General features: G+C 38.6%; 1 protein-coding gene across 3 annotated transcripts in view; it reads right to left on the minus strand.

Annotated features, from left to right (window-relative positions):
- Positions 1-14,583, minus strand: part of PIK3R3 (phosphoinositide-3-kinase regulatory subunit 3) — an 80,334-nt gene that overhangs the window by 32,275 nt on the left and 33,476 nt on the right. For all 3 annotated transcript variants that reach the window (XM_065898224.1, XM_065898223.1, XM_065898221.1), the window contains one exon: positions 1,953-2,061. In XM_065898224.1, the coding sequence (XP_065754296.1) occupies positions 1,953-2,061 (109 nt within the window). The remainder of the gene's footprint in view (positions 1-1,952; positions 2,062-14,583) is intronic.

Genomic DNA, 14,583 nt, shown 5'->3' on the forward strand with positions numbered 1-14,583 from the left:
CAATCTAAGGAAGGGTATTTGATTTTTAAACTCTTCCAGGTTTCAACTGTCTGTAGGGAATAGTGTTTCCATTAAGCCTTCAGGGCTTCCTTAGGCAGGTATGAACTTGTAGAGTTTCAGAAAAAAACAACAGCTGTTTAGAAAGAAGATTAAGTTTAAGCAACAGCGGCAGCTGGGTCAGATCAGAGTGGAGATAATTTACTTAGTTCACAGCCTTTAATATAATATTCTCCAATTTGAATTTATACTGATAACAAATTCCTTCTGCAGAGCTGGTTTAGGCCTTTAAGGAACAACACTAGAAGACTCAAAGAAAATGGCAGAGCATAAAAGAAACTTGAATTATAGAACCACATGGTCTTAAAATATAAATTAAGTAGTATTTAAATATAACAGATCCTTTTATTGTACACTGCTAAAATTTTAATTTTCTGATCAATTTGAATATGAAATATATTAAGTCTTCCTTAAAAAATTAAATAAGGAGGGGCTTCCCTGGTGGCGCAGTGGTTGAGAGTCTGCCTGCCGGTGCAGGGGACATGGGTTCGTGCCCCAGTCCGGGAAGATCCCACATGTCGCGGAGCGGCTGAGCCCGTGAGCCATGGCCGCTGAGCCTGTGCGTCCGGAGCCTGTGCTCCGCAGCGCGAGAGGCCACAACAGTGAGAGGCCCGCGTACAACAACAACAAAAAAAATTAAATAAGGAATTACCATATGACCCAGAAATTCCACTTCTGGGTATACACCCAAAGAACTGAAAGCAGAAACTTGAACAAACATTGATATGCCAATGTTCACAGCAACATTATTCACAATAGCCCAAAGCTGTAAACAATCCGAATATTCACCAAAGCCAAATGTCCAGATGAATGAATAAACAAAAATGTGGTATGTACATATAATGGAATAGTATTCAGCCTTAAAAAGGAAATTCTGACACACGCTGCAACATGGATGAACCTTGAAGACATTATGCTAAGTGAAATAAGCCAAACACAAAAGGACAAATGTTATATGGTTCCACTTATATGAAGTACCTAGAATAGTCAAATTCATAGAAAGAGAAGGCAGGATGGTGTTTGCCAGGGGCTGGGGAGAACAGGAGGAAAGGGGAGTTAGTGTTTAATTGGCATAGAGCTTCACTTTGGGAAGATGAGAGTTCCAGAGATGGATGGTGGTGATGGTTGAACAATAATGTGAATGTACTTTATGCCACTGAACTGTATATTTAAAGATGGTTAAAATGATAAGGAAAAAAAGAGAAATGAGTGCTACTTTGTAATGGGAGAGAACAGACAAGAGAAAGAGAAGGACAAGCATATTGAGCAATATAGAAGCAACCTGGAATCTGACTTGGCAGAAATGGATAGGACTTTTTAAAAACAAGAAAATACAATGTTCAAATTTTAAAATATATATACATATATATTTTTTCCTTCTGTAAGTTCAAAGCTTCCCAAAACCACATTTTACTCAAAAAGCAAATCTACACTAGAGTCCTGTTTCTCAAAAGGAGGTGTGTGAAGGGTGCATAAAAATCACCTGGGGAGGTTATAAATGCAGATTCCTGGACCCTACCCCATGATTCTTATGCATGCAAAGATTGTGGAACCATTGCCTTAGAAACAGAAAAGTTAAGGAAAATTAAGTACAGATAAATATCTTTTATCCTAAAACACATGCACCTATCCTAAATGTATGTTTCATTTATTCAGAAGTCTATCCTCAATACAGTATTAAAAGTAATAATCACAGCCATAATTGAAAGATTTTCTTGTCACTTTTTTTTGTGGGAAGAAAAGCGTTTAGAAAATTTGAAAGGTTCTCCTAAACAATTTTTTAAATGGTAATCTTTAAATGACAACTTGTGGGGCATTAAAAATGTTTTATTTTAACTCATAATCTCAAAATTATTTTTTTTAACTTCATTCAATTATAGTACCCTTCTAGTTACCTTGAAATATCCCCCCAGTACCATTCTGCATCCTGAAGAGAAACAGAACCGTCCTTCATTCCATTTGTAATGGCTGAAGTCATTGGCTTAGGTGGCTTTGGTGGAAGAGCTAGAAGAGAAATGAATATTATTATTTTGTAGATGTAAATTATTATTTGTTTTCTAATTTCCTCAGTCAAACACAGCTCATTAACCAATGTACATTAAGATTCAAATAATTATAAATCAAATTAAGAGTTATTTTATATTAAATGTTAAACATTAGCCAAAGAAAGAGTCCTTTTAGAACTCTACCAATAATTGCCTGAAAAACTGAAATATTCGAGCTATTTGCGTTTACTTCCTTCTTATAAAGTACTAGCTTTTCGTTGGATTCCCTTCTCCTAGACCAGGGGTGGGGAAAAGAGAATGTCTGTGCCACCATTCTTTCAAGGTGGCATTGTGAATGAGCGGCACTCCTTTCCTCCATGCCAGGAATTGGTCTCAAAATCCACGTCGTTTTTTCTTTATGCAGTTTTTTTTTTTGCCCCACCGCGCGGCCTGCGGGGATCTTAGTTCCCCAACCAGTGATTGAAACCGTGCGCCTGCAGTGGAAGCGTGGAGTCTTAACCACTAGACTGCCAAGGAAGTCCCCTCAAAATCTGTGGCATTCATGCTTCCAGGCATCCATTACCAGTCCATCAGAGTGAGATAAAGTCTGTTTGTCATCCCTGCCTTAGGCAGAGGAGTGAATGAATTGCATGAATAGACACCACACAAAATGGCTTCGAAAGCAGTGAGCTGATTCAGCTCAGTTCCCTGGTTCCCAGAAATACGTACTAAATGTCTATCATGTGCAAGAAAGTACTAAGAAGTGGGGATACAGACTTGCGTAAGCCACCGTCCCTGGCCTTGAAGAGTTTACAGCTTTGTGAAAATGTTTGCCATGATGGTCGTAATTAGACTGTCCATCTGGAGCATGCCCACTTTTGTCAGGCGCACTGAGGCTCCCTGGCCTTCCTGCCTCTCCAGTCCTGGCCCAATCTGCCCCCTACTTTATGATTTACTGACAGTTATCATGAACCAGCTCTTCTCTAAATTTGAACGTCACATCCTATGGTTTTGGTTTTTTGTTTTTCACAGTATGCTCTTTCTCACTACTTTCCATAGTCTTCTCTGTACTTCATTTTTCAGAAAAGGATGATATGAGATCTGCTTTATTTAAAAATACTGACTAGGCACCACAGCCTCTGTAGCTGAGGGCTCAGTAGCTTGATCCCATGAAAAAGAGGAGCAAGGCCAGGCAAGTGGTTATTGGGAGAGAAGTAAGCTGTTCACATGTGCGTTTATACCTATGCCTTTAACATATTTCCATAAAAAGCATTAATAAAGAAATGGACATTGAGACACTAGTCCTGACTAAAAATCAGTTGATTCTGCCTTTGTGATAACTATCAAAGGGTATGTTTCATTCACATAAGAGTACTTATTTTTCATTTTCTGGTGTTAACTTAAGAACACAATATAAAATACACACCAACTGACACAGACTGACTTCTGCACTTGACATAACCATTTACATCCATTCCTTACAGGAGACAGATTAAGTGTAAAAGATGGTCAATTTTGATTTGCAAAGGTTGCAGAAATGACTTTGGTAGGGTTGGGAAGTGCTTTGTCAAATGGATGTCATAGTTTATTACTAGTAAAGAGAAGGGAAATGTAGTTTGCATTACTGTGTCATTTTTTCTAAAAAAAACTTAATAGGGGCTCTATATTTAGTGGTCATATTAGGAAAAATGATAATCTGTAGAATGAATAGTTATGTTTTGTTATAACATACTTTCTTTGTTAAAAAGGTTGTATTGGCCATAAAAAGGAATGAAATTGGGTCATTTGTAGAGACATGGAGGGATCTAGAGACTGCCATACAGAGTGAAGTGAGTCAGAAAGAGAAAAACAAATATCGTATATTAACGCATATACGTGGAACCTAGAAAAATGGTACAGATGAACCGGTTTGCAGGGCAGAAATAGAGACACAGATGTAGAGAACAAACGTATGGACACCAAGGGGGGAAAGTGGTGGGGTGTTGGTGGCGTGATGAATTGGGAGATCAGGATTGACATATACACACTAATATGTATAAAATGGATAACTAATAAGAACCTGCTATATAAAAAAATAAATTAAATTCAAAAGAAATAAAGGCTAAAAAAATGTGTATTTGTACACACACACATAATAAATTAAGTAATTTTAAAAATAATAAAAAGGTTGTATTGGGACTTCCCTGGTGGCGCAGTGGTTAAGAATCCGCCTGCCAATGCAGGGGACACGGGTTTGAGCCCTGGTCCGGGAAGATCCCACATGCCGTGGAGCAACTAAGCCCATGCACCACAACTACTGAAGCCCGCACACCTAGAGCCTGTGCCCCGCAACAAGAGAAGCCACCACAATGAGAAACCCGCGCACCACAATGAAGACTAGCCCCTGCTCGCTGCAACTAGAGAAAGCCCACGCGCAGGAACGAAGACCCAATGTAGCCAAAAATAAATAAAAATTTTTTTAAAAAGCTTGTATTGAGTCTTCAAGTTCAAGCGTGGCTTAAAATGTAAATATATCACATGATGCATTTAAATACAATGATGCCTCTGAAGCGGTCAAACAGCATTCGTTTCGTGTTTAGAACTACCGAAGAAAATCTCTTCAAATAAAATAGTTCTAAATTAAAAAAAAAATAAACTTTAAATTCTAAACAGATGTCCAAAAAACTTCTCTCTCAAAAGACAACATGAAGCCCCTTCACAAACAATTCAGTCCAAAAGCCATTAAGGGAGAGCTGATCATGATGGCCAAGAGCTGGTGTCAGAGCCCAAAGCAGGTGAGGGAGGACTACGTCCATGTTTGAGGGCAGCTACACAACAAGGATCTCAGAGCTCCAGCAGGGTGAAGAGGGAATCCTCAAGAGGGCAACTTGGCGTGGGGTGTTGAAGATGAGTGAAGAAGAAGGGCAGTGGCCTGGGAGCCGGGTGGCACAGAGTGTTGGAGACCAAGCTAACAAGGACACAGTCCTAGGAGGTGGGCATCCCAACACAGTGGGGCAAAGCCAGATTAGGATGCAAAGAATTTCTAATTGGGCAGGGGATGGGAGGGGGTAGACAGAATGTAGCAATAACTATGAAAGACTGGGTAATACAGAGAAATGGATCAAATAAGTAGAACTATTATAGATAATAGGAGCTGGGGTTCTCACAGTCTAAAAAGGAAGTTACAGATATGGAAAGGTAGAAAAATAGAATGAACCCCCTGGTTTGGACTGCAATTGCAGCTATTGATATGAACTCATGGAATTCAACAGATAGATAGATAGATAGATAGATATAAATGTCTGTACTTATAGAAAATACAACTATTCCCTAGCTCTGTCCCCTGAGAGGTCCTGGGATCAGCAAAATCCTAATATGCACACCTAGCACCCAGATCTTGGTTTCTAATGCCATTCTCTACTAAAAGGAACCAGGGCTCTTTGGAGAAATGGCTGAGGTTGGGCAGAGCAAGTACCAAATGTACCTGGAACATTATGTTGTGCTAAAAAGTAACCAAGTACTGAAAGAATGAGGGGCCATGACAAAAGAACAAAGAAGCCAGCTTGAAGGGGCTCCCACTACCAAATCTGGGATAACTGGAGCATCAATACAAATAACAATAGTAAGGGAATATAAGCCATTAAACAAAATAGGAATCTATGTGTCCACACAGATATAAATAAATAAATGAAAAAATTGAAAGATTAATGAGGAAGACATAATTTCAAAGGCCTTCCCACAAATGCTTATTAATCACAAAAGTATTGAAAAAGACTAATAGTGGAGAAACCTGACAAATATACCTTAATCAAGGTTACTACCAACAGTAATGGTGAGATCATGGGCCCCCAACAGGATGCATCACGGACACAACATCACTTCTGCCAAATACCTGCCATATATGCATAAGCTGAATCTAATCATGAGGAAATCAGACAAACCACAGACAAATCATCAGACAAACCACAACTGAAAGACATTCTACAAAATAACTGGCTTGGTGCTTCCCTGGTGGTGCGGTGGTTAAGAATCCGCCTGCCAATGCAGGGGACATGGTTCAAGCCCTGGTCCAGGAAGATCCCACATGCCACGGAGCAACTAAGCCTGTGCACCACACACCTAGAGCCTGTGCTCCACAACAAGAGAAGCCACCGCAATGAGAAGCCCACGCACCTCAACGAAGAGTAGTCCCCGCTAGCCGCAACTAGAGAAAGCCCACACGCAGCAACGAAGACCCAACACAGCCAAAAATAAATAAAATAAATAAATTTATTTTAAAAAAAAGATTCCCTCTAAAAAAAGAAAAACAAAACTGGCTTGGAATCTTCAAAAATGTTAAGGTCATGAAAGTCAAGAAAGACTGAGGGACTGTTCCAGATTGAAGAAGACTAGAGAATCATGACAATTAAATACAATGTGTGAGTCTGGACTGGCTCCTTTTGTTATAAAAGACATTACTGGGACAATGGCAACACCTGAATGGGATCTGAGGATGAGATGGTAGTAATGCATCAATGTTAATTTTCTGATTTTGATAGTTGTATTGTGGTTACATTGGAGAATGTTCTTATTGGTGGGAAATACACACAAACATGGTCATCATGGACTATCATGTCAGCAACCTACTCTGAATGGTTCAAGAAATCAAGTTCTTTGTATCGTATTTGCAACATTAAGTTTTAGATTGTTTCAAAAAAACTTCTTTTTTAATTAATAAAAAAGTTATAGATAATACTGTGGGGAAAGGGGAACAATGTGAATGTAAGAATGCAGTTGGTCCCCTATCTCACACCATATATGCAAAAATTAACTCAAAATGGATCAAAGACCTAAATGTTAAGAGCCAAATGATATATCTGGCAAAAAATTGTATCTAGAACACATAAAGAACCTTGCTACTTAACAGAAAAAAAAGTGACTAAAATTAAAAATGGGCAAAGGATCTGAATAGATATCTCTCCAAAGAAGATATACAAATGTCCCACAAGCACATGAAAAGATATTCAATATCATTAGGCATCACAGAAATGAAAATCAAACTGCAATGAGATACCAATTCATACCCACTAGGATGACTATAATCAAAGAGACAGATAATAACAAGTGTTGGTGAGGATGTAGAGAAATTGGAACTTTCATACACTGCTGATGAAAATGTAAAATGATGCAACTGGTTGGAAAACAGTCTAGTAGTTCCTCAAAAGGTTAAACATACAGTTACCATATAACCCAGCAATTCAATCCTAGCTGTATATTTCAAGAGAAATGAAACATACAACCATACAAAAACTTGTATATAAATGTTCATAGCTGTATTATTTATAATAGCCAAAAAGTGGAAACAACCCAAATGAATAAATAAAATGTAGTGTGTGTGTGAATACATATACATATAATTAAATATATTTAATATTTAATTATAAATTAAAAGGCAGTTAAAAGGAATAAAACATGCTGTAACATGGATAAACCATGAAAACATTAGACCAAGTGAAAAAACAGTCATGAAAGACCACATATTATATGATTCCATTGTCCAGAACATGAAAATCTATAGAAGACAAAGTAGAATAATGGTTGAGTTGAAGGGGAAAAGGGAATGACAGTTAATGTATGCAGTTATGTATGCAGGTTTCTTTGGGGGGTAATGAAAATGTTCCAAAATTGCTTGTGGTGATGGCTGCACAACTCTGTGAATATATTAAACACTACTGAATCATATACTTTTTAAGTGGATGAATTGTATGGTATGTGAATTATATCTCAATAAAGCTGTTTTTTTAAAAAAAAAATCAGGCTTCTGAAATCACTAGATGGGGGAGAGCTTGCTATAATCCATACTTTTTTTTTTCTAATTGGCTACTTATTTATACTTATCTTCTTTGAAAAGGATGTGGCTTATAAAAGTAGCAACAGTTGGAACTATAATTTTTTAGAATTTAAAATTCTTCTACGTATAAGGGTTAACAGTTTAAACGTGTGCTATACAAAAGCACTTTGCTATCACTATGAAAGGTACAAAGACAAGGCACTCAAAAGAACAAATCTAGAGGGAATGACACTTAGAAACACCTAACCATAATTCTCAGCAGAATGAGGTGAATAACTATAATAAAAGTAAAGTAAGGTGCAATGAAAACCCAGCAAAAGGAACAACTGATCCCCTCCTGGGAAAACTTCAAATTCAAACACTGGGCTTCTCAAACCTAGTCCTTACTGAACTGAATGCCGTGACCAGGAGGGCCCAACAAGAACCAATTCGCCTCCTTGAATCAGCAGGTAGGTTACAACCTAATCACCAAAAGGAGCCACAGAGACTTGCTGCTGTCTATATTCCTTCTCTGGGGGAGCTCTATACTGAACTGAGTTGACCAGCAGCTTGCGGAATCTGCTATTTATGGATAATGACAGTTTACTGATAGCTCCACCACCACCAAACAGATAATGACCACGTCACATGTATTACAAAGGGCTCCCATAGCCTCCTTAAAACCTGCTTTTCTCATCTGCAGAAATATAAGAAGAGTGAAATGATTATAAAGCCGTTCCTACATAAAGTTGCTAAAAGAACACAATTAAGAATGAATGAAATACTGGCCTATTTCTACATTCTCATCTAATTAAACAAGTATTTATTGAATACCTTCTATGTTCTAAAAGCTGGGAATACAGCAATGAACTAGACAGACACAGTCTTTATACTTATGAACTTTATAATCCAAAAGGATAAACTTCAAGATAATTCATCATTCTTAAAATCATGAGTATGTTCAAGTTTAGTTCAACTAAACTAACATGAGTCTTCAAACTAAATGTTTTGCTTTCTCTAGCAGTTGATCTCCCTCCATGTAAATTATAGAATTTACTGGACGAAAGTAAGTAAAAATTTACCTTACATAACCTTCTTATTACATGGAGATAAGCATATTTTTATCTATATGTCACTTCCAGATTATGATATTATAAATAAAGGGAAAAATTACAAATCACATACATTTTAAGTAGGTCAAGTGGAACACATAAAGGGAGAAGCTAATTAGGGTACATTAATTACCTTTCAACCGCTTGACAAAGTGATTCTTGCACTGAGTAAGCACTGCAGTGCTGAGTGATAAATTAAATGCACCTGAGCAAATACTGGGCTGGCCAAAAAATTTGTTCAGGTTTTTCCATAAGGTCTTACAGGAAAACCCAAAAGAACTTTTGGCCAACCCAATACCTTCCTACATAAGTATTCATAAAATACCTAGCACTTTTGTTTCTATCTAGTAGACAATGAACAGTACTTCTCTTCCCATTTTGAAAAATTATATTACAAGTTTTAAAATATTAGCCATACATAAAGATGTTTCAAATCCAGTTTTTAATATGTAGACATAAGAACAAACATATACACATATATGTTTGTGTGTATGTATATACATGCATAAAAACATCTGGAAGAATACACAAACTGCTAATAGTGTATACAACAGGAATGTTGGGAGCAACACAGGAGAGCACTTTACCTATATATGCATGCTTTATTTATGTATGTTTAAAAAAAAACCAAAAATAGTTATGAATAATTTTTCATTTTAATTTGTTGTGTTTTCTGACTTTTTAAAAAATTTTTTCAAAAATTCACTTTGATTTTTTTAATTAAAGAAAGTGTTCAGGGGCTACAATACTGTAAAAAAATTATTTCTTTGGTCATAATCTACAAATAATGTACAAATAGAAGATTAAAGTATTGTATCAAAGTTAAATGTACTGGGCTTCCCTGGTGGCACAGTGGTTAAGAATCTGCCTGCCAATGCAGGAGACATGGGTTCAAGCCCTGGTCTGGGAAGATCCCATGTGCTGCAGAGCAGCTAAGCCTGTGCACTACAACCACTGAGCCTGTGCTCTAGAGCCCGCGAGCCACAACTACTGAGCCCACATGCCACAACTACTGAAGCCCATGCACCTAGAGCCCATACTCCTCAACGAGAAGCCACTGCAATGAGAAACCCACACACTGCAATGAAGAATAGCCCCCGCTTGCCGCAACTAGAGAAAGCCCGTGTACAGCAACAAAGACCCAACACAGCCAAAAATAAATTAATTTAAAAAAAACTACTAGAGCTAATAAATAAGTTTGGCAAAGTTGTAGTGGTCCAAGGTCAACACATAAAAGTCAGTTATATTTCTATAAACCAGCAATGAACAATCTGAAAGAAAATTAAGAAAACAATTCCATAAATAAGTGGAAACACATCTTAGGTTCACAGATGGACAAAAGCAATCTACAGATCCAATGTAATCCCTATCAAAATTGCCATAGGCTTTTTGTAGGACTAGAAAAAGCTATGAAATTCATATGGAATTAAAAGGGACCCTGAATAACCAAAATAATCTTGAAAAAGAACAACAAGGTTAAAAGATTCACACTAACCAGTTTTAAAGCTTACTATAAAGCTACAGTAATCAAAACAGGATGATACTGGCAGAAGGACAGACACACAGACTAATGGAACAGAACTGACAAATCAGAAATAAACCCTCATATGTATATGGTAAACTGATTTAGGACAAGAGTCCAAAGACCATCTTTGGGAAAGTCTTTACAACATATGGGGCTGGGGAAACTGTATATTCATATGCAAAATAATGCAGTTAAACTCCTACCTCATGCTATAAAAAAAAAAAATTAATACAAACTGGATAAAGTTCTAAATGTAAGAGCCAAAACTATAAATATCTGAGAAGAAAATATATAGGGAAATCTTCACAACATTAGATTTGGTAATAATTTCTTGGATTTGACACCAAAAACACAGGCAAAAGGGAAAAAATAAACTGGAATTCATCAAAATTTAAAACTTTTAGGGACCTCCCAGGCAGTCCAATGGTTAGGAGTCCACGCTCCCACTGCAGGGGGCACAGGTTCGATCCCCGGTTAGGGAACTAGATTCTGCATACTGCAAGGTGTGGCCCAAAAATAAAGTTAAAAAAAAATGTTTTAACCTTTGTGCATCAAAGGACACCATCAAAAAAGTGAAAAAGACAACTGACAGAATGGGAGGAAGTATTTGCAAATCATATATCTACAAGGGTTTAATAACCAGAATACATAAAGAACAAATCAACCAAAAACAAACAACTAAATTTAAAAAATGGGCAAAGGGGGCTTCCCTGGTGGCGCAGTGGTTAAGAATCTGCCTGCCAATGCAGGGGACACAGGTTCGAGCCCTGGCCCGGGATAGATCCCACATGCCACGGAGCAACTAAGCCTGTGCACCACAACTACTGAGCCTGCGCTCTAGAGCCTGCAAGCCACAACTACTGAGCCCACGTGCCACAACTACTGAAGCTCGCATGCCTAGAGCCCGTGCTCCACAACAAGAGAAGCCCCTGCTCGCCACAACTAGAGAAAGCCCGCATGTAGCAATGAAGACCTAACACAGCCAAAGATAAATAAATAAACTTATTAAAAAAAATGGGCAGGGCTTCCCTGGTAGCGCAGTGGTTGAGAGTCCGCCTGCCGATGCAGGGGACGCGGGTTCGTGCCCCGGTCTGGGAGGATCCCACATGCCGCTGAACGGCTGGGCCCGTGAGCCATGGCCGCTGAGCCTGCGCGTCCGGAGCCTGTGCTCCGCGACGGGAGAGGCCACAACAGTGAGAGGCCCGCATACCGTAAAAAAAAAAAAAAAAAAAAAAAAAAAAAAATGGGCAAAGGACTCGAATATTATTGCTCCAAAGCAGATATACGAAAGGCTAAAAGCACATGAAAAGATTATTATTAGTTATTAGAGAATTGCAAATCAAAACCACAATGAGTTATCACTTCATACCCATTAGGATGGCTATTATCAAAATAACAGAAAATAGCAAATGATGGCAAACATCTGAAGAAATTGGAACCCTGGTGCATTGGTGCTGGGAATGTAAAAATGGTACAGATGCTGTGAAAACAATTTGGTGGTTCCTTAAAATGTTAAACATAAAATTACTAGATTATCCAGCAATTCCACTTGTAGGTATATACTAAAAGAATTAAAAGCAATGACTCAAACAGATACTTGTACACCAGTGTTCATAGCAGCATTATTCACAATAGCCAAAGGCAGAAACAAACCAGTGTCCATCAATAGAAGAACAGACAAATAAAATGTGGTATACACATATAAAGGAATATTATTCAGCCTTAAAAAAGAATGAAATTCTGATACAGGTTACAACATGAATAAATCCTGAATGCATAATGCTAATTGAAATAAGCCAGACAAAAAGGATAAATACTGTATATTTATCTCAACTTATATGAAGTACCCAGAATAGGCAAATTAATAGAGACAGAAAGTAGAATAGAGGTTACCAGGAACTGTGGGGTGGGGAGAACGGAGGAATTATTGTCTAATAGGTACTAAGTTTCTGTTAGCGATGATGAAAAATTCTGAAAATTCATATTGGTACTGGTTGCACAACATTATGAATTTACTTAAAGCCACTGAATTACACACTTAAAATGGTTAAAATTGGGCTTCCCTGGTGGCGCAGTGGTTGAGAGTCTGCCTGCCGATGCAGGGGACACAGGTTCATGCCCCGGTCCAGGAAGATCCCACGTGCCGTGGAGCGGCTAGGCCCGTGAGCCATGGCCGCTGAGCCTGTGCGTCTGGAGCCTGTGCTCCACAACGGGAGAGGCCACAACAGTGAGAGGCCTGAGTACCGCCAAAAAAAAAAAAAAAGAATATACCACCCCAAAATATGCCACTTTGGCATGAGGATTATTTTGAGCTGAAGGCAATTAAGAAACAGAAGACACAAGAGGAACTCTCTGCCCTCCCCTTTTCTGTCTAAAGGCAGGGCATATATTTCTATTTGCAAAGACATCTCCCTCTCCCATACCAGGAAGATGAGAATGACTCAATCACCAGAAATGACTTTTATCACAGGAGACAGCACCAACTGGAGTCTGCATAAACAAACCTTACTAAAATGACCCTTATCTTCCATTAATTTCCCCATATATTTACCTTCCCACAATTTACTACCCCTAGAATCCCAAATCCTTTTAACTTTGTCTAGTCACTTCTCCACAATTTATCACCCTTTCTTAAAATGGTATACAAGCTCTCACTGGTTTTTCAAAAAGATTTTAAAAATAGACAAATATTTAGCTAGACTTACCAAGAAAAAAAGAGAGAGGACTCAAATAAAATCAGAAATGAAAGGGAAGACATTAGCACTGATACCACAGAAATACAAAGGATCATAAGAGACTACTATGAATAATTACATGTCAAAAAACTGGACAACCCAGAAGATATGGAAACATTCCTAGAAACATACATTCTACTAAGACTGAATCATGAAGAAACAGAAAACATGAACAGACCAGTTACTAGCAAGGAGATTGAATCAGTAACAAAAATCACCCCAACAAACAGAAGTCCAGGGCCAGATGGCTCCATTAGTGAGTTCCACCAAACATTTTAAAAAGAATGAATACCAATCCTTCTCAAACTCTTACAAATAATAGAAGAGGAAGGCCAATATCTCCAATGAACATAGATGCAAAAATCATCACCAAAATATTAGCCAACTGAATTCAACAATACATTAACAGGATCATACATCATGATCAAGTGGGATTTATTCCAGGAATGCAAGGATGGTTCAACATCCATAAAGCACCATGTTGTGATATACCACATGAACAAAATGAAGGATAAAAGTTATATGATCATCTCAATAGATGCAGAAAAAGCATCTGACAAAATTGAACATCTGGGCTTCCCTGGTGGCACAGTGGTTGAGAGTCCGCCTGCCGATGCAGGGGACACGGGTTTGTGCCCCGGTCCGGGAGGATCCCACATGCTGCGGAGAGGCTGGGCCTGTGAGCCATGGTTGCTGAGCCTGCACATCCGGAGCCTGTGCTCCGCAACAGGAGAGACCACAGCAGTGAGAGGCCTGCGTACCGCAAAAAAAAAAAAAAAAAAAAAAGCTGAACATCTATTAATGATAAAAACTCCCAACAAGGTGGGTACAGAGTGGGGACTTCCCTGATGGTCCAGTAGCTAAGACTCTGCACTCCCAATGCAGGGGCCCCAGGTTTGATCCCTGGTCAGGGAACTAGATCCCACATGCTGCAACTAAATGTTCAATGCCGCAACTAAAAATCCTGAATGCCACAACTAAAGATCCCACATGCCACAATGAAGATCCCACATGCCACAACTAAGACCTGAGGCAGCCAAATAAATAAATGCATTTTTTAAAAAAAATGTGGGTACAAAGGGAACATACCTCAACACAATAAAGACCATATATTATAAGCCCACAGCTAACATCATATACAATAATAAAAAGCTGAAAGCTTTTTTAAGGAACAAGACTTATTTATTTATGTTTGCATTGGGTCTTGTGCTGTGCGCGGGCTTTCTCTAGTTGCGGCGAGCAGGGGCTACTCTTCGTTGAGGTGTGCGGTCTCCTCATTGTGGTGGCTTCTCTTGTTGTGGGGCACAGGCTCTAGGCGCACAGGCTTCAGTAGTTGCGGCATGCAGGCTCAGCAGTTGTGGCTCACGGGCTCTAGAGTGCA

Source organism: Phocoena phocoena, chromosome 1 (genome assembly GCF_963924675.1).
Source record: "Phocoena phocoena chromosome 1, mPhoPho1.1, whole genome shotgun sequence".
NCBI lineage: Eukaryota > Metazoa > Chordata > Mammalia > Artiodactyla > Phocoenidae > Phocoena > Phocoena phocoena.